Raw genomic sequence first — 22,141 nt, forward strand, 5'->3', positions numbered from 1 at the left:
ATATACCAGTCCTCAGGGAGTGGGTAGGGCAGCTTCTTGGGAAGTGGCAGGGGGTGGCGTGCTGCCGGTCTAGGGGATGAAATGATAGTCTAGGGGTAGGGGGAGGAGGTGCCGCATAATGTGTCAGCCTTTGGGTAAGGGGATGCCAGTCGTGAAGGAGGGTGGGAGCCGGGGGAAGTTCAAGGGAGAGACCCAGCAGCTGGAAATGCCAGGCGGTGAGGCACGCTTGGTGCACAGGCTTACAGAGCTGTTGATAAATCCCCTTCATTGCAGCCTCTCCCTCCCACTCCTGTCTCTTGCCCTCCGGCGCATCCCACCGCACATACCTTGTGTGCGCTGTCCCGTGCTCTCAGGTCTGGTTGGGGCTCACCAAGGAGCTGGGAGCCTTGGTCCTGGGGCAGCCGAGGTCTGTGTCTCTGAAAGGCAGAGCATTTGCTGGCTGCTGCTTCTGCCGGGCGTGTGTTTCTGTTTCAGACTGCCTCTGACTCGCTTCCCACAAGGGGAGGGACTGAACTCTGCCTTTCTTCTGACACATGCATCTTTGGCCAAGCGTTTCAAGTGGGGGCTGGAAAGCCGGGCAAGGTCAGTGAAGGAGATTTTCCATGAGGCACCGTGTTTGCGGGAAGTTTATGAAACACAGCTGCTGGGGCTTCTGCTCAGGGCTCAGCCTTTGCAGACCAGGAATTCATGGGCACGCAGCCAGGGTGGGACACTTTTGTACGCGGTGTTATATGACGTCTTTGGCAGCTCTGCTGTTTCTAGGACTGTGGGGCTGGACGGTGTTGCAACTTGGATTGTGCCAGTGATGCAACTAAAATTCTTGTATTAAATGTAGTTCAGCTATGCGTGCTTCATTATATGCAACCGGCAGTAGCATTTAAACAGTTACTCTAAGGGTTACTCTTTTCCAAAACAGGTGTGAAACACTCAGCCGGACGCGGCCCACCGAGACGCTGTATCCAGCCAGCTAGGCTGGGGACTGCCTACCAAAAGTTGGGGGTGTGTGGCTGGGGCCAGTGATCTGCTGCAGGTCCTGGGGCCCCAGTGGTTATGTGATCAGGAGGACGAGCGAGGCCCGACAACTGCAGTCAACCTTTGTCTGTTGCCCACGCTCTGTCCCCGGGTCCATCGCTGCTGGTCCTGCTGCCCCCCCGTGCTGCAGCTGCTGCTCCACGTGCTCCGTGCCAGAGCTGCCACGCCAGCACGAAGCATATTGGGTGGCTGCAGCTCCAAAATGGGGCACGCAGCATGTGACGGGAGCCAGAGCGGCTGCTGCTGTGTGTACCGAGCGAGAGCTGGAGCTGCCGCAGTCACTGCCGCGTGCGCTGGTTGGAAGGTGGAGCTGTCGCTGCTGCCATTGTGGGAGCCACCCCGTGCCCTGGACTAGCTCCAGCCGGTGAGGAGCCCCAGCCGTCCAGATGTGGCCCAGGGCAGGAGGTCAGTTTAACACCTGGGCTCTAACTCATACTAACTACGTGCATTGCATTTTGAAGTCTCTAAGTGCAGATTAGACAGACCTTTGTCTGGGAAGGTTTAGAAACCTGCCTTGGGCTGGACTAGCTGACCTGCCGCGGTTCCTTCCAGCCCTGTTTTTCTCTGTTCCTATGAGCTGGCACTGTTATAATGCGTATTAAGGACACAGCAGCACAGCTGTTAGGTTTACAAGCGCTTGATCAAAATGCTGGCAGTTGGGTGAGCAAGAGAGAGATATTAGCTGTCCCATGCCGTTTTGTCCCCCTAGATTTCTTACAACATCTTCCTCTTCTGGACTGTCTGCTTTCCAAAAGTTTGGTTTACACGTACCCATAAAAAGAAATAATCAACTGTGCCAGCACCTATTACATAAACTATGGTAAACTAACATATTACAACATGACCCCTGGAGAAGGGACATCCTTGGTCATCATTGAGAAAAATACTCTGTTAATGTATCTTCCAGTATTGCAGGAAGCCTTGAGTCTCGCATGGAAAGGTAGCAAGGAGGGTAGATACTTGCAGACAGGTGTGGGTTGAGAATGAGAAACAAAGCATGAGGTTGTGTATGCCAACTTGCTCTGTGCCACTGAAGGGACAAGCACTACCTGTCGATGCGTGGTCCTTGGTAACATCAGACATATAGGGGCCCATTAAGATATGTCAGAGGTCATAAGGGAGTCCATGAAAACAATAATTAATGTTCCTGATGGCTTAGTGACTGGGGAAGAGATGTTTGGTGATCAAAAATGGAAGAAGTTAGAGGATGACTTTGGGGCACTTGTGTCTTGGAACAATAATTAGGATGCCCCTGGATGAAGAATGGCAGGCTGGTTTTGACCACTTTTCTGGAAGGCACATGCCCCGACAGGAGGGGATGTAATTAGAAATGTAAGGGAAAACAAGATATTCAGAAAGATGTGCTTATTGGTTTAGCAAGGAACTCATGTTGGGTGGACACCAGCATGAAATGGTGACTCCCTGCCATGGCCAAGCAATGGGCACCTGCACAATGTGTATAGCCAAATAATACTGTGTGGGTATATCTACTGACTGTTAGTCTCTCTCATTTCAGCCTGCAGTCCCACTCAGCTGTAGCTTTAACTGCTTGGATCTTCCTCCGTTTGCTCCAAGCAATGGCATCTTCTGTTCTTATTCTTCAAGTCTTTCGTAACTTCATCCTTGCGTCCCAACCTTGCCCTTTTCTTTGTTGCTTCAGTTTTATTCTATGACTATAGTACTGGATTTCCTCCTCTGCTAGGCAGGGCATGTACTAGTTGCCACAGTCTGGCTCTGCCTCTTTCAGTAGAGGTGTTCACACCAAGACATTTCCTGATGATATCATTTCTGTATCTCTCTCTCTCTCTCAGGGAAGCACCTAATATCCTTGTTGCAGTTTGCCCAACTGTTTTTTCATCTTTTGTAGTGTTGTTTGTTAGCACTGCTTGGTATTTGAAGTGCACATTTAGTGGCTTTGTACAATTGCTATCACCTTTGGATGTGATGAAACAATTTAGGTAAATCACTGACATCATCTGTTGAAGACCAGCTATCCTGCCCGGGCCCCTGCTATTTCGAGCAGTCACACTCCTTTCATAAACTGTCTCTTTACACCTGGCTGACAAGGGGTGTCATTCTGTTATATTGGGCATTGTCAGGAGTTTGGTCATACAGTCCCTGTATCTCTTCTCTGACCATACAGCCAATCCATCCACAACTGAGGTTGCGGCATGTGTCCGTGACATAGAGTAAGTGGGACACATGGGCCATGTCAGATGAGCGCGGCTGTGCGGTATGAGATGTCACAGACATGTCTGCAGTGCCACATCCTGCACATTCAGGTGTTCTCTGCGCTGTAATGGAGCAGAGCAGGGGGCTTTTTTGACCCCCGGATATCCAGAGACCGCATGGCAACTAGTGGTGGCACAAGGTGTCCCGCTGCTGGTTGTCCCTGGGGAACCAAATGTCCACGCTTGTGTGGACGCAGCCACAGAGTGTGGCATCCCAGGAGACAGTCTGGCTGGCAAAAGAGGACGAGGATCCACAAGACCCTTGCAAGGGCAGTAGCAAGAACTGTTACCTTTTATTGTAAATAGCTTTGTATAGAAAATCCTGTCTATAATAGAGTTGCTTACACGCCACAGGCCTTGTCAAGACATTACTGCACCCTCTCCCAGATGTGGATGGCCCAGTACTACCAGAGTCTGTCATTTTCTCCAACAATTCTTTCTTGGGCTAATGTCATCATCACCTTGATAGCTCTTTTCCCCTTCTTGGCTTGCTCACCTGACCTCTCTCCCTGGAGGTTTTGTGTTAAATCAGTTAACCCCTTTACCCTATTTTGCTTGTACAGTGCTGACAGATACTTTGCCACATGCAGAAAAACTGCAATCATCGCCAAACCTGGCTGCAGGTTAGTGAAGAGTGTGTGTCAACATGAGACATTTATTGCAGAGCTGCCTAATTAGCTCTGCAGCAAACATCTCAGCATCTACACGTGCGGCCCTATTAGGCCACGGGAAACTAATAAAGTCTGTAGCAGGATACAAGTACTATCCTGCTGTGAAATTTTGTAGTGTGCAGCGATGCATGTGTAGACGCTGACCCAGCTGGCTGCGGCACGCGGGTGCTTCAGTGTGGAGGCTGCCTGCCAGCTAGCCCCGCACAGGAGCACCCTTGTGCCCCAGCCAGCATTTCTGCAGCCCACTAAGCTGGCCAGGTTGACCCCCAGGCCCCTACCACCTGGGGCTTGCTCTGAGCCCCATTAATGCTCTGTGGTCCCTGGTGCATGTTCAAACGGTACACCTGAGAGCAATAAACTCTGGCGTGTTAAACACCGGAGCTTATTGCTGCACCTTAATTACACGTGTAGACGCACCCTGTGAGTATTGCATTCAGCATTTGTAGCAGGTTAAATCCCTGGAAGGAGTTCCCCGTGTTCCTAGTAGAGTTAATGCCGTTTTCTGGAGATGTGAGGTGCAGGAGTTCAACACCAAAGCAGGTAGTAAGTGATGACCTGCGTCAAAGGGGAAATGGAAGTGCACAGCCCTAACCTTGGCAAGACTGGGAGATAAGTATCTGGTCTGTAATTTAGCCTCAGGTTTCCTGCACAAAGGTAAGGCTCACCACCCACAGAGAACGACTTCATCCATTTTCATGAGCAGCATGGACTGCCCAGGTTGCCTGCACAGAACGATGTGGACATTATCTGTGCAGTAACTTTGCTTTTTCAACAAAGCAGGTCCTATAATAAGTCTGCAGTTTTAACGCGGGAGGAGCCAGTTTCCATGGTAAAGAAGTAACAACAGCCTTGAAGGCAAATGTTTGGTCTGAGCTGGGAGTGATCTAGCAACGTCGTGGAGAAATGCATTATGGTTTTGGCTGTGGTTTTATTTAAAGACCTACATCTTGCAACCAGTTTTCCCTGAGTCCAGAGAGAGTGCATCACACACCACGGCTTTTAGATGGAATTAATGGGGTATGTTCCTTTTCCTTCTGTCCTTCTTCTTTTGTTTTTTGAGGAAACTGGATCCTAATAGGCAATATCTTCATTTTCTGTTTGGATGCTGCCTAACCCACTTACGCCGAGGCGCTGTGAGTTGCAAAAAAATTAATATGTAAACACACAAGCATGACCTTGTGGTTTTGCTGTTCTGGTCCCAGGGTTCATCATCAAGCTGCAACATGACCGAGCTCCACGAAGCTGCGGCGCTGGGAGATTATGATTTAGTGAATGAGATTCTGAGGAAAGGGCACTGCGATCCCAATCACAAAGATGCTGACTGGAACGACAAGACACCGCTACACTGGGCGGCTGCAAAAGGTGAGCCAGTCTGCTACTCAGCTGTGCATGTAAATGCTAACATTAGTGTCATTAAAGATGACGACGATGATGCTTTACTTCAGCAAGGAGGCATTAACCATGCAAGCTAATAATAAGGTTATGCAGCATGCTGACAGCTATAATTAAGGCATGCCAGTGTGGACTCTGGGCCACGCTTAGGACCATTGCTGTGATGCATACTCCATCCACTCGCTTCTGTTCATCATGGGCCAAATTTTGGAAATGCAGTGATGTAGCCATGGGGAGCACCCCTGACTACACAGCAAGAAGCACAGCTGAGATGGGAAGTCAGAAAGAGTTTCTGGGATCTGATGTTTCCTGAGTGGGAGTGAGCCGGTGGGGCAGCAGCAATCATGGCTGTACCACAGAAAATTCATGTTACAGGTAGCTGATGTAATTTTGGGGTCGCAATGCATTGTTTTGGGGTTGTAAAACATTTCTAATGATTAAATGGGGTCATGCTGAGGAAAAGGTTGGGAAGCCCTGTTAACACATCATAATAAGGGGACTTTTAAATTCTGGCCGTGCAGCTGCACGTATTCCACAGCTGTAAATGGTCGACACTGTGATCCCCAGTAGATAGCATGCACATAGAACTGGACAACTTGAGGCCGATGTCTAGCTGCTAGGATTTGAATTCCTGTCGCACAGAGGCTGGGGGATGAGCTCTGCCTAACTAGAGGCAGGGTATAATAGTGTTGGACAGCAGATGGGTTTTCTGTTTTATAGGAAATTCCCTGACTTTGAATTTTTCCCCCATTCTGAAACAGACTGAAAGCCAACAATTTTGAAATATCCCATGAGACAAAATCCCACTTTATTTTGATTTTGATAGTCTTTATATTTTAATACCTTAAAAAGAGAATAAAAGGCATCTCCAGATAAAATGTCATTTCCGAATGAAAAATGAGACTGTTCCATTTCTGAATATAGGCGTGTTCCCTCTGACACTATCAAAATGCTTTGTGTCAGGTTTTCATAGAGAGAAATTTTGTTGAAAGCAACACATTTCTATAAAACATTTTGCTTTTGCTGAATCGGCTTTTTCCGGTGCAACATGTTCTGCCAGGAAATGTCTAGGTAGTTCCAACATTTGCTCTCTCAGTTACTGTGTGTGAGCATCACAACCACGGGATGGATGAAACGCCAGATCTGATGTGGTATACATGACTGTTCTCTGTCTAGTATGCATTGGAGACCTGATGCTAGTTCAGGAAACAAAGCTTTCAACTTAGGTCATAGATGCTTTTGTGTATTGGGATCCAAGTTCATAAGGCAGAGATACGTGCAGCTTAGCTGTTGGCATCACGTCTGCAGGTGCAGATTTATTATAACTCCATATGTGTTATGGTATGTCTTAAATATTTCACCTTTAAGCTATCTTTCCTCCCTTGTCCTTGTGCATATATAAGGGCAATCAGACATGGTAAAGCTGCTTGTGGAACACGGTGCTCGTCCTTGCTTGAGAAGCGACATGGGTTGGACTCCAGCTCATTTTGCTGCGGAGTCAGGAAGACCAGGTGTGCTAAGGATGCTTCATGCTTTGCATGCTGCCGTGGATGCTGCCGATCTCTACGGCGACACTCCAAAAAGGGTGGCAGAAATCTATGGACACAAAGACTGCGTAAAGTTCTTAGAAACGTGAGTATTAATGCAGCTCTGCAAACAGCTACAACACACGAACAAGTGGAAAAGGCAAGGTTTTTCTCGATATCTTTTACTGGACCAACTGCATAGTTGGGAGAGATGTTGGACAAGCTCTTGGGTGCTTTGACTATCATGGCTCCAACCCTACTATAGAGCAAGTGGAAGCCGCTGAAAATGAAATTCATTCCTACAAAGAAAACCAGGCCAAATACTCATGCAGGACTTACATTTCTACCCAAATCTTGGGTTTAAATAGTATGTAAGTTATGAATGTATCTTCCATGATGGGGGGGGAGGGAGCATACTGTGATAGTTGATTGGAAAGCTCTCTGTTTTACTGAGTGACTCGAGCGAATTATCTTCAATGGCTTGCCACCATGAAGTGGTGCTTTTAAATTTTGAATTCTCACAATAAGGCCAGGATACAGGCTTTGAGAAGCTGGTGGAACCAAACCAGAAGTAACAGAAAGAAACCTTTACGGCACCAGGTCAGACATCCTGAATAATAAATAGATGAAACGAACTGTTTAGGAAGAGCCTTTTATAGAAAAAACTGCTCGTTGAAATTTGCTGCTGAGCACCTATAAAAAGACTTACTCTATTTACTCGATTCCAAGATGACTTTGAATTTAAGATGATCCCCAATAATTAGATTCTAGACATGAAAAATTACAAACGTATCATAATTTTCCAATCTAATTCATCTTAAATTTGTCCCCTCGCTGCTGTGGCAATGGGAAAAGCAGAAGTGAGGGGGCAGGTGCGGGGTAAGCAAGGCATAGGGGGCAGGTAAAACGGGTAGGCTGGGGGGGAGCAGGCATTCTGCTCCTCATCCCTTGCCCCCGGTGACTCCCACCCCACCATTTGCCTCCTCTTTCTGCTTCTTCCCCTGCTGATCTGGGCACAGGTAGAGCCCCACAGCTGCTTCTGTGCCCCATGCTGCCAGAAGCAGCCGTGCTGGGAGCCCAGCTTAGTACCCTGCAGATTGCTCATACTGTGCCCTGCTCCTTCCCTCCTTGTTCTCCTGCGGGGAAAGGCGTAGGGCAGGGAAAGAGAATGGTGCAGGGTGTTGAGCCAGGCTCCCAGCACAGCTGCATCCTGCAGCAGTGGGGCAGGCTGGAGACCAAAGCAGCAGCAGCAGCAGCAGCCTGCAGACTCCTCCTTTGCTCCCTGGTTCCCTGCCAGCAAGGGAGAGGAGGGGAAGGGGGGGGCAGAGACTCCGGGCAGGGAGCAGAGCCGCTGCTACATGCGAGTGATGCTGTCCGTGTCCCAGCCGGGCTCCCTGCACAACCGTTTCTCACAGCTCCCAAGTGTGATGCACGGTCCTAAGATGAGGCCTTGTTCTCCCTGTGATGCATGTAAATACTGCATGTTTGTGGGAGATCGGGGTTAGAATCCGGATTACAACTGTCACTATATACACGCAGATGGCTCTCATCCGAATGAAGAATAGGCTCCAGTCTGAATGAACTAATCCTCATTGAATCAGGATTAAAGTTAATGCAGACTAGGGCAGTCTGAATTAGGCAATTTTAACTGCATTCATTAGCAGTATGTACTACTATACTTTTTGTCCTTCGTGGGCGAGGACGACTGCATCCGGCAGGGGGAGGGGAGGGAGGAAAGAGAGGAAAGAGAAAAGGAGAAAAGGGAAGAGGAGGAAGGTGGGTGGAGGCTAGGTTAGGTGAGTACATGGGGATTTATAAGTCCAATCTTTGCTTGAAACAATTTGCTGCAGCAGGGGCGGGAGAGCGGTGAAGACTGGATATGGAGGTTTTCGTTTTTTCATTGCTTCTGCCATGCATTGCTGTTCAAAGGCTAATGCTCCGTTCTGGATTTGGGACCTCCAGGATGGATGGTCACGAGCAATTTGCTCCCATGACTCTGGGTTGATGCTGAAACCCTTTAGGGACAGCTCTAGGGTGTCCTTGTACTGCTTCTTTGGTGCACCACGAAAGCGTACTCCATTTGACACTTCACCGTAGAAGACTTTCTTCAGCAGGCGAGTGTTGGGCGTTCTTGAGACGTGGCCGGCCCATCTTAGCTGTGCCAGTGTCAGTCGGGTGTGAATACTGGGAAGAGTTGATCTTCCAAGCACCTTGGCGTCCGGGATCTTGTCCTGCCGCTTGCTTTTTAGTATCTTTTGCAGGCAGCACAGGTGGAAGGGGTTTAGTTTCTTGGCGTGACACTGGTAAATGGTCCACGTTTCGCAGGCGTAAAGGAGGGTTGGAAGGATGATGGCTTTGTAAACCTTCAGTTCTGTCGACCTTCTGATGCCTCTGTGGTCCCAGACTGACTTACGGAGTCTGCTGAAGACCACACTAGCTTTCACTAATCTCGCATTGACTTTGTCATCAATGTGGGCAGCATGGGAGAGCGTGGTGCCTAGATAGGCAAACTTGGTGACCATTGACAGTTGTTGGCCTTCACCTGAGATGTGTGGCTCCTGGGGTGTTGTGCCAGGTGCAGGTTGAAACATCACTTTAGTCTTCTTCGTATTAATAGTGAGTCTGAAGTTGTCACAAGCTGATGGGAGTAGATCCATGGATAGTTGCATGTCAGCCTGTGAGCCTGCACATAACGCACAGTCATCAGCAAAGAGGAAGTCGCGAAGTGTGTCTGTCTGGACTTTGGAGCATGTATATACAGCCTTGCTTTTAGGAAACACAGTTCTTAGGAACTCAGCTATGCATCCCTTGGGAATGCAGATAAGCATTGCAAATATCCATCCCCCCAAGGGAAACTCCATTGGTTTTTTTGCAACACAACAAAGGCAATCAGGCACAAAGTAACACCTTTACGAAGTCAAATGTGCCAACAACACCTCAGAGGTGACTTAAGTATCCAAACCCTGACTAAGCCCTCAGCCTTGCCCAAGCACATGGGCTACTGGTCTGTGAAGAAGGAGGCAAATCCCCTTGATCGTTTATTAACACTTAATTTGAATTGAAATTAGAGTCGAACTGTGTGGTATGAATTGGTTAACCTGGTTTTGAAAATGGTGAGCACATCTACAAATGGCCCAAATGATTTATAAAAGAAGGAATAAAAATGGCCCTAATTTTCATTCCAGAAAAAATCCAAAATTTTCAAACTACCGGATTAACTGTGCGTAACACGAAATTGAACACACATCCGTACATTTTCAAGCTTAATATTCATAGGACATGTTATTCATCTGAGGTTAGCCAGATTCATCGGGCCAAACTCTTTCTATAATGTTCAAGGGTTTTGCCGTTTCTCACCTTTGGAGTATAAACCTTTTAAGGGATGCGTTAAAATAGAAATGTAGAAATACATACAGAAATGATATCTGAGGACATTTGAAAGAGTCACCGTAGTGTTTCCCTATAGATCTGTGGTAATGTCATATGTCAGTCACGTACGTCTTTACGTAGGCTGTTCTAAAAATATGCTCAGCTGAGTCAGGGGCTCGGCTGGTACAGGCTGGTATTGGCTTGGCTGGAACTGCGCTGCTTTACTTGAGCTCGTGAAAACAGCGATTCTGACTGTAGCAGCAATCATGCCAGCTTGCTTCCTCCTCATTGATATTCATTTTTATCCTGTACGTTCAAAGATCACTTTAGCTCTTTTTGCCAGAGCATCGCTAGAAACTCATGTTCAGCTGGTTACTGACCTCCCAGCTTCTTTCCAGAATCACTTTGGTCAGAATCACTTCTTTGCAGAGTCCTCCCTCCTGTAAGTGTCCCTAGATAGATTATTTTACATTTGGCTATATTAAAACACTTAGGATCACATCTAATTCCGCTAGAGGGCATCTATTCCACCCCGACTCCTTGTTAATACAAAAGGTGGATGAGTTCTCCTCCTCCTCGTTGCTTTTTTGGGACGTAAGTAAAGCTAAGAGTTTCATTAAAGGATTCATTAAAGGATTATCAGGAAATCAAACCAGGTGGAGTACAATTGCATTTAGGCACCTACATCTGCTTATGTATATAGAATAGGATCTGACCCAGATTGCTTGATTGTGCCTAGTTCACCAAACAGTCCAGCTTGCTCTGAACCATTTACCACTCCCATCACCTTTGTGTCATCTGTACAAGTCTTCAGCAACAATGTTTTCCCCTACCCCCCCAAGTCATCACTGAAAATGCATACTAGTGTAGTGATCTTTGCAGGACTCTAACAGAAACACACTGGCTTGATGATTATAATCCATTGAATGTACACTAATTTTATGCTCTAGTTTCTTCTTCAAAATTTTGTGCTGTATCAATTCAAATGCTTTATGAAAGTCTTTCTTATGTTGCATCAGTGCTATTGCCACTGTCAGTCAGACTTGAAATTTAAGGTATGAAATTAATTTGACAAGGTTTATTTTCTGTAAAACCATGTTCATGGGCATTAATTATATTGCCAAACTGTAATCCTTTAGTACTTAAGTCCAGCATTAGCCATTTTATTATTTTGCCCATAATTATGTCAAACTGAAAGGCCTGTAATTATTTGGGTAACCCACACACCTTTTTACATAGTGACATAACATTAGATTTCTTTCATCTCTCTGCAACTTTCCCAGTGTACCGAGAACTATTGAAAATCCACATTAAAGGTCCCAAGAGTGCTTGGACAACTCTCTCTTGAAACTCATCGCAATAAGTTATCTGATTCTGCTGATTTAAAAATGTTGATCCTTAGTAACTTTGGTTTAACATTTTCCTTACAGGCTGGAAGAATAGTGTGTGTCATCCGCTTCATCATATGATATATCATCTGTCTTTTTCTCAACTTTAGAGCGTGAATGTTAGCTAAATCTTCTCCTTTTTTTTGTATTTTATTGAACCTTCTTCTATTTCCATCCAATGAAGGACCAGTATTATTGCTAGACTTCCTTTTGTTTCCAATACACTTGAGAGTCTCCTTATTGTTTTTATCTCTGCTGGCCTTAATGTTCTTCTTGTGGCCTGCTTCTTCCCTTACCCATTTGTACAATTTTGTAAAATTTTATGTGATTTATAAAATTTACTCTCAAGTTCCCTTTTCTTCCATTTGTTTCCTGTAAAGGAGGATGGGAGGTGGTTCAATAACTTTAGTGATTAAGACACTTGCCCAGGGAGTCAGCAGTCCAGTGGCTTCAGGCCCAGGCCCTGGGCAGGCTGGTCTACTAGGCAACCAAGAGGGGAAAAAATACAGTGTCACTAGATTGCCTACTGAGGGAACAGGAGCACTGTGCATTTCCCCGGATGGCCAAGGTGGGACATGCCATTTTCACGCTAAGTGTGGGAGAGCCTTAGAGGTGGGACATAGGATCTGAGTCCTTGTAACAAGTTCCCACTTGTCATTCACATTTTCCTGTTTTAAGCCTTTCTCCTTGCTGATTTGGCTCATGACTGTTTCCAGTTTCGTGCAGCTGGACCATCTCAGATCTTCGAGAAACAGTGCAACTTCAGTTAGTGTAATGTGTCACAGTTTCAGGGCTAGCGTCACCTCTGGACCTCAAGGTACTGTTCTTGGGTCTCTACCTGTCACCTTTTTAAGGGAAGAAGTACATGTTCCTCTGCCTCTTAACTTGGGATTTAAACTTGGGTTTCCATGCAATTCACTGTGACTATCTGCACAGGCCTGAGTTTATCCGAACACTTGCAGCTCTGTCTTCCCCTGGGACAGGGACATTGATAGCGAGAAGCTAGCTGTAGAGTCTTTATTTAAAACACAGGCGTTAGAGATAAAAACATATATTAAGATAACAGCTTACACATGTGCTTAGCTTATCAGATGTTTATAGTATTGAAGCCCAATGACGTGGTCTCATGTTTGTAACTTCTCTGATCCAGTGTGTATAATCTGTTTCTCCCTCAGGTCAGGGGTGGGTTTTTAATATTGTTTGCGGTTCTTTATCAGGCTTTGTGAACCACAACAGACCAGGATAGGCTGTTTCACCCAGAAAAGGAAACCTCTGTGAACTTGTCTGCCTATATTACTGTTTTGTACCTACTATCCATACTCCAACAATGGCTTTAATTCCTAAACTAACCCATTGATCTAGGGATACAGCCTTTAACTAGCCCATAAATAAATATATAACACAGCAATCATACAGTAATCATTGGATGTTCCAAGTATCTGTGCCACTGCCCACATTTATATAATCTTTGAATATTTCGTACCTCCACTGCATCATATCTATCATGAGAGATTTCATCCAAAGTGTATCCTAAAATGACCTCCCAGCTTTTCTGTCTCTTTTACCTTACTGGTGGTTCTAATATTGTATTTCCCATGTTTTAAAACTGGCTGTTCAAATAGTTCAGGCCAGATATTCATGTGTACCTAGGGCCCTTTCCAATCCAGAGTGCAGCAAAGGAAACTTAGAATAAATGGGAGCTTCCATATTTCCATCTTTTACCCTCATTTACTTGGATGGCTATTTCATTTCAAATCCCATCAACTTCCAAGAGCAGAGAAGCCTACACAATGGCAAAACCCATTCTGAAATAAAAGGTTTTTTAACGGGAAATCTTTCAGATTATATCCCATGTGGGTATAAACCTGCAGAGCTCCAAATTGAATCTGCCAGTTGACTCAAATGGTGGGTCTGACCCTGAATGTTTTAAGGCATAAAGGTCAATTAGATAGCCAAAATACAGGGAGAACAAGTACAAATATTAATTTTCTGAAAAACAGGTTGATGAGCAGAGATCCTGGTTGTCTATGATTTAAAAAAATCCCCAATTTTTGGTTAAAAACAAGTAACTCCAGATCCACATTTTTCCATGATTAAGATGAAACATTACTATATATACATCTATATATTAGTGGTGTTTCATTTAAAACATGGAAAATGTAGATTTGGGGTTAGTTTTTTTTTTTAAAACTGAAAACGGGATTTTTTTAAATCAGAGAAAACCAGGATCCTTGTTGATGAGTCAGATTCTCCTCTGCTCTTTCTTGTCTTATCCTTTCCACCAGTGCAAGCTGGGTATAAAATGTAACTATCACCATAAATGTGTGGGGAATGCTGGTAGGGATTTACCCCCATGCAGAAGGATTTTAGGCCCACTGTAGATTCACCAAGTACAAATGACAACGCTGGAGCAGTATCAGATCCTTTTGTCTTTCCTCTCATTAAATTCCAAGAAGGAAACCTAACTTGCTTTTCATGAACAGCAATGAACTGTAGGAATAAAGTCCTCAGGGATCCACAGCATCTCTTGGTTTGTCCCCTCCTGGCTTTCTCCCTAGAAAACTATCATTTATTTTCCAAAAGACGGATTTGAGATCTAGGGGAAGATTTTCAAAGTGCCGTGAATAGGGTTTGTGTGCCTTCTAAGCACTGTGTCTGAAGTACTGCGATTGCCTGGCTGAGTCTTGAATCCCAGGCCCAGTCTTGAACTGAGCAGAAATGTCACAGCCGTTCATCCTTTCTAGGAGATGCGCTGAGTTCCTGGCAGGGCCGCCCTGTCTGATGAAGCTTAAGAACTGAGGTTTCTTTCTCCACCTTGCATTGAAATGATACTAATTTTCTGTGTATCTTTATCCAATATTTTTCTCTGTATTTGGTTTTGTATGAAACAGCATCGTTTCCAGGGTTTAAATGGCACCCTGACTCATTGTGGGGGATCTGTGGAGGTGGCAACTGGAAGCCTGAAGGAGCCACCACTGCCGTCACCTGAGCTGCTTAGAAAGGTGTGGGGTGGCCCAGGGTCTCATCTCTTATGGGGGGCCTCACCTGCCCCAGGCCTGTCTTGTATTTCAAACCCTGATCATTTCAGTGCATTGCCAAGCAGTATTTTTCCTCTGTATTTGGGTGCAACAGACTATATGCCAAGGGTATCAAACTCATTTGGCTCTGCAGACTAGACAAGTGGTGCAGGGCCAATCCACAGCCCAGATTAAGCCTGTGGATCCCCCTCCCAAATGCCTGATCCAGTGCACGTGGCACCAGCTGGGCCAATCTGGGACTTTGGCCAGAGTGAAAACCGTGGGTGGTGCAGCCCTGGACCAGCCCTAGCAAGTGTCATGGGCAGCATGGAGCTGGTCTGGCTCAGCCAGCACCAGGGTCCAGATTATGTGGCTCTGTGGACCAGACCCACAGGCTTGACACCCCTGTTATATGCCAATTGGGTGCCTGGATAAAGCCATTCAACAACTCAAGGTGGCCACATTTTAATGGTCCTATATTTAGTTGCACCACATATAAAATGCCACAGACATAACATCATGAAATATATATTTTGCCAACCAGAGGATACAATATGGGGAACAGGTAAAATATGCATCCATGGTGAATTCATCGTATGGTCTTCTTCTCCACTGCACTTTAATGAGTGGTCCCGAGAAAATTGTTCTCTGAAGAGATCTGGATTGGCTTTAATTTTCTGAGTTTTTTAACAGACAATAAATTAAGAATTAGGTGACAGTTCATAATAGCACATACCAGCAAAGAGGATAAAGGGGTTTGATCTTGCTCCCACTTTAGCCAGCATATGTATGTACACATCTGTGTGCATGTATGTGCATATGCGCACGTGTAATCATCTTTAATTTACAGTGGTATAAGAGAAAAGCCAGCCCCTGATTTTTGGACAACAGATTTTTTTTAAAGAGAGACATTTCCCTTCTGTTGGTCTCTCTCTGAGGTCTATTTTATAAAACACGACCCAGTAAGAACATACGTACACCCAGCATTGTGTACGTGGCTAATGAATGCCATCTTCAATTTGGGCTTACCCCAAATTAAGACAATGGACTGTATTGTAGGACAGAGATTTACACTGAACATTTACACAGAAATGACTGCTAAACCTGCTCAGCTGAAATATATTTGTCGATAAGAAAAACAAAGATATAAATTATACAAGGTTGATGATGAAGACAGACATGATGCTTTTCACGCCTGAACGCTAGCTTGCACGCCGGGGTTCCTGAAGCTGTGTTGCATCTTCCAGAGCAGTGCATCTCCAGAGAGAGAAAAGCAGGAGAAGGGCAGAAATGATGAAGATGGTGAAAGCCGCAGAAAATCCAGTGCTGTAGAAAAGGAACAGATTCACGACATCTGCCTCCTAGATCACATCGTTTGTGGTGTTATTTCCTAGGGTATGGGTAATACAAAGATCACATTGCATTTTGTAAGGATTATCAAAACAAGGGAGGTTGACGACTAATGAGAAAAGCCCAGATACCAGGAGCAGCCGTGGTATCTGCCTGGTGATTCGCAGATTTAGATGGATGAAGCAAGGTTGGCTGAAATCTGCAATTTTCACGTAGTAAAAAACACACAAGCAGGCAGAGAATCAGAGGCTAGATGAGCTTAGGAGCCAGAAGCAAGCACTGAATGCATGGGACACACAGCTGAGATGAAAGAACCTAGGCAAGACCGCCTGGCAGAAAATCTTTAGTGCCGATGCGCTCAAGAAGCAAAGTCTGGAAATACCCAGAACGGTTAAAATCTTATCGCTTGAGTTCAGGCATCTGTTTTTGACCCAGTTAATGTAATTTACAGCCTGAATGAAAGTATTTACCCAAATGCTGATGAGTCATGCATCCGTGAATCACCAGAAAAGCTATAGTTGATGGGGAAGAGAGGCCAGTGCTAGCAGCTTCACAACTGTTGCCATCTATTCTTAGTGTAGTACAGAATTTGAGTCCTGTAAGTATCTTCATGAAGTAATGTGATGGATCTGGGTGATGGATGCACTACTTTCTTTCTGTAAATTGTGTAGTGAAAACCTACACACACACACTCACTCACTCACTCACTCACTCACTCACTCACTCACTCACTCACTCACTCACTCACTCACTCACTCTCACTCACTATGCATGGGGTTGTTCCTTTTGCTTAAGGGACCAGATTTATTAGTCATGTAAATTTGAGGCATATTCTGTTACTACCAAGTGATATTTATATGTCATGCAAATACCTGTATATAGAGTGCAAACGATTTCTACAGAAGCCCAGGGAGTCATGCCAGGCAGTACAAACACACTTTCCATTAGGTTTAATATGCACTAGCAAATCCTTGTGGCTGAGTTCTTTTCTATTTGTTTTGCAAGTGGGCACCTAGCTAGGCAACAGGAAAGGCAGGAGAAAGACTAAATCTGTAGTGTGCTTTCTTTTTAATTTCAAAATGCTGCATGCTGATGCTGCAGTTGCTGCTCCAGGAAAGAAATCTGGCTTCTCATTCAGATAGTCTTTTATTGATCCTACTGGGGTCTGTTTGATTAAGAGATGTCAGTAATCAGTGATAATCTTCTGAAATGGATTGAAACTACCACCACACCGTTAACTAGGATTTGTCACTAAGAAATCATTGATCAATTTCCTAACGTTGTTTGAGAGTCTGACCATCAGATGTAAAATAACCTAAATTTCTGGCAATTTCTAGGATGACTCCTGTATAGCTGGCTAGGGTCGTCATTTCATCAGATCAGTGATATGTGAAGATCTCTTGGGTGATGAACACTAAGAACTGAGGTCCCTCTCTGTACGTTCTGGACAGTAAAGATCTTCTGGCACCTCTTCTAATTCAGGATGGTTTCAACAGGCAAAAACTACTATACCTCATTGTTAGATGCAGTTTAAGTGCCAGCTGTTCACCTGGTTGGACCCCTACATGCCAGAGGTGGCTGCTAGTCAGTGACACCGTGTCTACCACTTTGGCCATAGTTGTGAAGTCCTTTGTTTCTTCAGAATGAAAGGATGTCTTTCACTTCAGTAATACGAATAAAGTAAGTGATCAAAATAACTTGCCTATAATTTTTTAAATTTAGAGGTGAAGAAGGCTGATTAAATCACTCATCTCCCCCTTGCTAATGCTTCATTATTTCTTAGTATGTATTTTCTAGTTGTTTGCTGAAACCAGTTCAACTGATTTGACCATCATAAAAAATGTCTGCAAGGTTTCAGGTTTCTTTTCCAGTTTTGTCTTTTGACATTAAATAACACACATAAAGAGAATACACTTAAAAAGTTCAAACCAGAATCACATACAAGCAGAGAAAGAACTGGTTACTTATCTCACTTTTCACCAGTTTTAAACTAACATAGCTTCATTTTTTTTTTCTGTTGATTTTCCCCCAATTTATTTTGGTGCAAGGTAACTAAATTTTTAAATATATTTTTTAGATTTTTTAAAACATAATTTTTAAAAGTTTTTTTCCCAGTTTCTTTTCAAAAGACAAGAGATGTGTTTTTCAGTGGCCTCGGTCTCTGAAGGTAAAGACAGGTAAATGTTATGATGATGCCTTGGTAGTTTGTATAGTAAAAAACAGATTCAACACCTTCTTTCATTTGGAATTGCTTATATAATCAAGAAAATATCTGTGGAGAAACACAATGAAGTTAAGAAAATTGTCAGCACCAAAATATTGGCTAAGCCAAGCTATAAAATTAACAGTATTTATGATGAGAGAGGGCATCATGCTTTACAATACCCAAATAAGGCTTCAAATAATAAATGTAGTGACAACCAGCCGCAGTCCGGCAGTGTGTGAGGGTCCTTGCATCTAGCAGCTGCTGTATTAATGACCTGGGTGGTGGGCACACCAGCACCTCATCGTGAAGCGGTGGATATTCCCAGTACTGGCTCAGCCCACAAAGACACAGGCTATGCCTCTAGGAGCAAGTATGAGATTGGTCTGGACATTCTCCATTTCAGAGGGATGAGGATGCAGCAGCTGATGCTCTCTACTCTCATACTGTAGAAATCATGCAGACAACCTCCAAACCAGAGGTGAAAGCTTGGAAAGCACAGGGCAGCTTGACATGCTTGGTACATGTTTGGCTGAGTGAGTCTCGACAGTCAGTCCTGGTGACTTAACTTTTGAGTCTAAACCTTGAATTTCTACAGTGCTGCTTTATTTTTATAACTAAAAACAATTCAAACCATATCCTACGAAGTGTATGGAATTACAGTACTGGATAAAGCAACACAATGCACGTGGCGAGGTGTGAGTTGCCAGGTTTTAGCTCGGGTTTTGAATCCAAAATTTATCAACATTTCAGTTTCAGCTCAGACCATTTTGGAGGCAGCCACCAAATTTGGATCCCAGCTTTTCCAGACTTCAGTGCTGTGCAGATCAGGCGTTCTGGTTCTGAGTCACCTCTAATAGTCATTAATACTCCGTACTAAAAAAAGGGGAAATTAAGGATGATAAGTCAATTATTTTCCATTGAAATATTGTGGGTGAGCAGTTTGCAATGTATTTAGACTATTTTAACAAACTGGTTAAAGTGTTTCAGTAAAGATCCAGAAGAGTGAGTTTGAGCTTCTGGTGCTAAACTGAGCAGTGCCCTCAGCTGATGCGGCTGTAAAGGTGCACAAGGTAATTAGGGCTGAGGAGACCAATATGGGTGGATGTGATGTGAGACAACTCACTCCGTTGTGTTCTCTACTACAAATGAGGGCTACAAAAACTGGTGTGCCCTAATCCTGGTAGCCCAAGATGTCACTTAAAGTTTGGGGACCAATTTTGACCTAAAAGCTTGGTGTGACTGTGCTCCGATGAAGGTGATGCGCTTGTCTTTTTTTCAGAGCTGAGGTGGAGTGCAGGAACTACCGTCTGACAGCAGCCCGGAAGGGAATTCAGTTGGACCAAACGGATGAAGATTGGGAACACAAGAAAGAAGAGCTTGAGAAAACTACACCTTGCGCCCAAAAGAAACATGCACACTGCTCTCAGCAGAAAAATGTAGGAAAGAGGTTGAAAAAATAGGGATTCCTTAGAAAGACAGAGAGAGCCTGTGGGTGGGCATGAAGATGCTAGCAGACTCCAGACATGTCTGGAGTATGAAATAAATGAGGGTGAAAAAGCGGATGGCTCTCAGAAGGCGCTGTGATGTGTGGTACCTATGAGCAACAGTGGCAGTTTTTGAGTTGGGTCTCTGCCTATTTACATCCTTATGTTCTTACCCCATGTAAAGTGGGAGGGCTAGAAACCTGGAAATTTTGACATATATGTGCTGGTTCTGTGATTTGGTGAACATGCATGATCTCGCGCTCATAAATGATAACCAGGGATCCTGGTTTTCCCTGATAAAATAATTGCAAATTTTCTGATAAAATATTGCAAATTCTGATAAACCCCTCAAAATCTGTGATTAAAATGGAAGCCCCCCCAGCCCTTCACTCCCACCCACAGCCCCCTGCCCCCGCAGTTCTGCCAGAGGGGACCCCTAGCTGCCAGGACTATAGGGCTAAGGACCCAGGTCTTCTGCCTGCTTGCTTGCTGTGGGCTCCTGTGGGTGGGGGGCAGGACCTGTGCCCCCCGATCTGTGCATGGGGTGGAGGCAGAGTGGGTTGCCTGCTGTGGGCTCAGGCTTCTGCCCTGCTACCCTCTCCCAGGGCCTCCACTTTCTGGGTGCAACCTGGCACTGCAGGGCACAGGAGAGCTGCGTGGAGAAGCTCCTTGCTGCTGCAAGCTCCATGCTGCCCTGGTGATGCGTCCCCTGAGTGTGCAGCAGTGGTGAGGGGCACAACCCCGTGCCGCTGCCCTCACTGCTGTTGTGCGCCCAGGGGATGTGTTGCCAGGGCAGCACAGAGTTCACAGTGGCAAGCAGCTTTCCTGCACAGCCCTGCTTTGCCCTGCAGCACCAGGTTGCACCCATTGGGCTGCAGAAGCCCCAGGGAAGGGCAGCAGGGTGGGGAACTTGAGCCTGTAGCATGCAGTGAGCACCTGCCTCTGCCCCACGTAAAGATCTGGGGGGCATGGGTCTCCCTGCACCCCGGGAGTGCACGCAGTGGTGGGGAGCCACTCCACAATTCCCGAATGAGCCACCCATGATCCCATCCCGCTCCACGCTGGGGCCCTGTGGCCACACATTGCAGCCCCAAGCCCCATGCACCACCTGGCCGGACAGGAGCCTCAGCCCCAGCCCTGCCCAGCTCCCTCCCCCACTCCCTCACTATGGGGGCCTCGATCCCCAGCCTCCACTTGCCTACAGGAGCTGCTCTCCAGGCTGCCTGGAGTCCATGTACATATACATGCATGTGGCACCCCCTGCCAGACCACCCTGCTCCCATTACCACCCAGCCCCCTCCAGGCTGGAGCTCTGCCAGCCTGCAGGAGGCTCATTGCAAAACTGCAAAATCCATGGGTTTCTCCACTAAAATGAGAAACCCACTTTTTCCTCTGGTAAGGTGGGAAATCAATGTTTTACTCTGTTTTTCCATGGGAAATATAACACCTGGGTCCCTGATGATAACAATTCCTGTTTATTTCATAGGGTTACACCATGGAACATAGGAACGGTTGTGCTCCTGGTTGACTCCAGCATGGGATGATTTCTGGGATGATCTAGTTAGTGATGGTCCTTCTTCTAGCAGGGAGTTAGACTAGATGACCTCCTGAGGTCCCTTCCAATCCTAATTTTCTATGATTCAATTATATATATATACATATATATATATATATATAGTGTGTGTGTGTGTGTGTTACCGAAAAAGCCAATAGAGATGTTTGCTTTCAAAATGAAGCACCTGCATTCTGGTGAATGTAAATGTGAAAAGTATTCTCTTACCTGATGTCAGTGTAACTCACCAATTATTTGCATTTTTTTCATGAAACACCTGGGTGCAGCGTGAACAGTGATGAGTTGTTTTTATAGGACGCCTGAAGTTCATGGCAGAGCAATAACTACAGTATATAGACAGGTCCCATTTGTCCTATCAAACTAATTTGTCATCTTTTAATTAAAATATCAGTATGAACACTGCACTGCTCATGTGTTTTGTGTGACATCTTTCCTTGAAACTGTATCTCACTGTCCATTACATCATCCCAGAACTTAGATTTACGCCAGTGTAACCTGAGGTGCGTGTTTGGATGCTAGCTCTTGTTCTAAAGCAGCATTTCTCAACCTTTTTAGCTTCAAGGCACCCCTGGGAAAATGAAAAGGGGCTATTTTCTTGGCCTCTTTGCCCCCTTTCCTGTGCAATGGGATTGTCAATTTGCCAATGGCAAATTGGCTTAGGGGTTGCACCCAGAAAGTGGTGGTGGATGGGTTGGTATCGACCTGTAAAGATGTGGCTAGGGCTTGGTTCTTGGACCTGTGCTGTTCAGTGTCTTCATCAGTGACTTGGATGAGGGTGTGGAACGCATTCTGTCCAAATTCACTGATGATACCAGATTATAGGTAAAATTAATGCACTAGAGGATAGGGAACGAATCCAGGTGGAACTGGACAGGTTGAAAAAGTGGGTGGAACGGAGTAGG

At 45.4% G+C, this 22,141-nt stretch overlaps 2 protein-coding genes across 4 annotated transcripts in view; one reads left to right on the forward strand and one right to left on the reverse strand.

The window, feature by feature from the left end:
* Window positions 1–462, reverse strand: part of PLA2G7 (phospholipase A2 group VII) — a 29,952-nt gene extending 29,490 nt beyond the window's left edge. Inside the window, exon 1 of one of the 2 annotated variants that reach the window (XM_090031163.1) lies at window positions 327–462. The gene's annotated coding sequence lies outside the window, so the exon portion shown is untranslated. The remainder of the gene's footprint in view (window positions 1–326) is intronic. The other variant, XM_090031175.1, reaches the window with a different exon arrangement.
* Window positions 463–531: 69 nt separating this feature from the next.
* ANKRD66 (ankyrin repeat domain 66) lies at window positions 532–21,620 on the forward strand. Of its 2 annotated transcripts, none has more exons than XM_090031238.1 (4): window positions 532–582; window positions 5,137–5,296; window positions 6,730–6,958; window positions 19,462–21,620. In XM_090031238.1, exons 2-4 carry the CDS (start codon window positions 5,158–5,160, stop codon window positions 19,640–19,642), a joined length of 549 nt encoding a protein of 182 aa, XP_089887364.1. In that variant the 5' UTR covers window positions 532–582; window positions 5,137–5,157; the 3' UTR covers window positions 19,643–21,620. The 2 variants fall into 2 exon arrangements, with proteins under 2 accessions (XP_089887364.1, XP_089887354.1); XM_090031228.1 differs by lacking the exon at window positions 532–582 and adding an exon at window positions 4,866–4,951.
* Window positions 21,621–22,141: the final 521 nt, after the last annotated feature.

The sequence above is a fragment of the Crocodylus siamensis genome, chromosome 1 (assembly GCF_052110815.1).
Source record: "Crocodylus siamensis isolate JL-2025a chromosome 1, ASM5211081v1, whole genome shotgun sequence".
Classification (NCBI taxonomy): Eukaryota; Metazoa; Chordata; order Crocodylia; family Crocodylidae; genus Crocodylus; species Crocodylus siamensis.

Excerpts from the sequence above, each read along its gene's own strand:
- ANKRD66 (XM_090031238.1), top strand. The coding sequence starts at position 5,158 with ATGACCGAGCTCCACGAAGCTGCGGCGCTGGGAGATTATGATTTAGTG. Across the intron at positions 5,297-6,729 it reads ACACTGGGCGGCTGCAAAAG|GGCAATCAGACATGGTAAAG; the intron begins GTGAGCCAGTCT and ends TGCATATATAAG. Across the intron at positions 6,959-19,461 it reads TGCGTAAAGTTCTTAGAAAC|AGCTGAGGTGGAGTGCAGGA; the intron begins GTGAGTATTAAT and ends TCTTTTTTTCAG.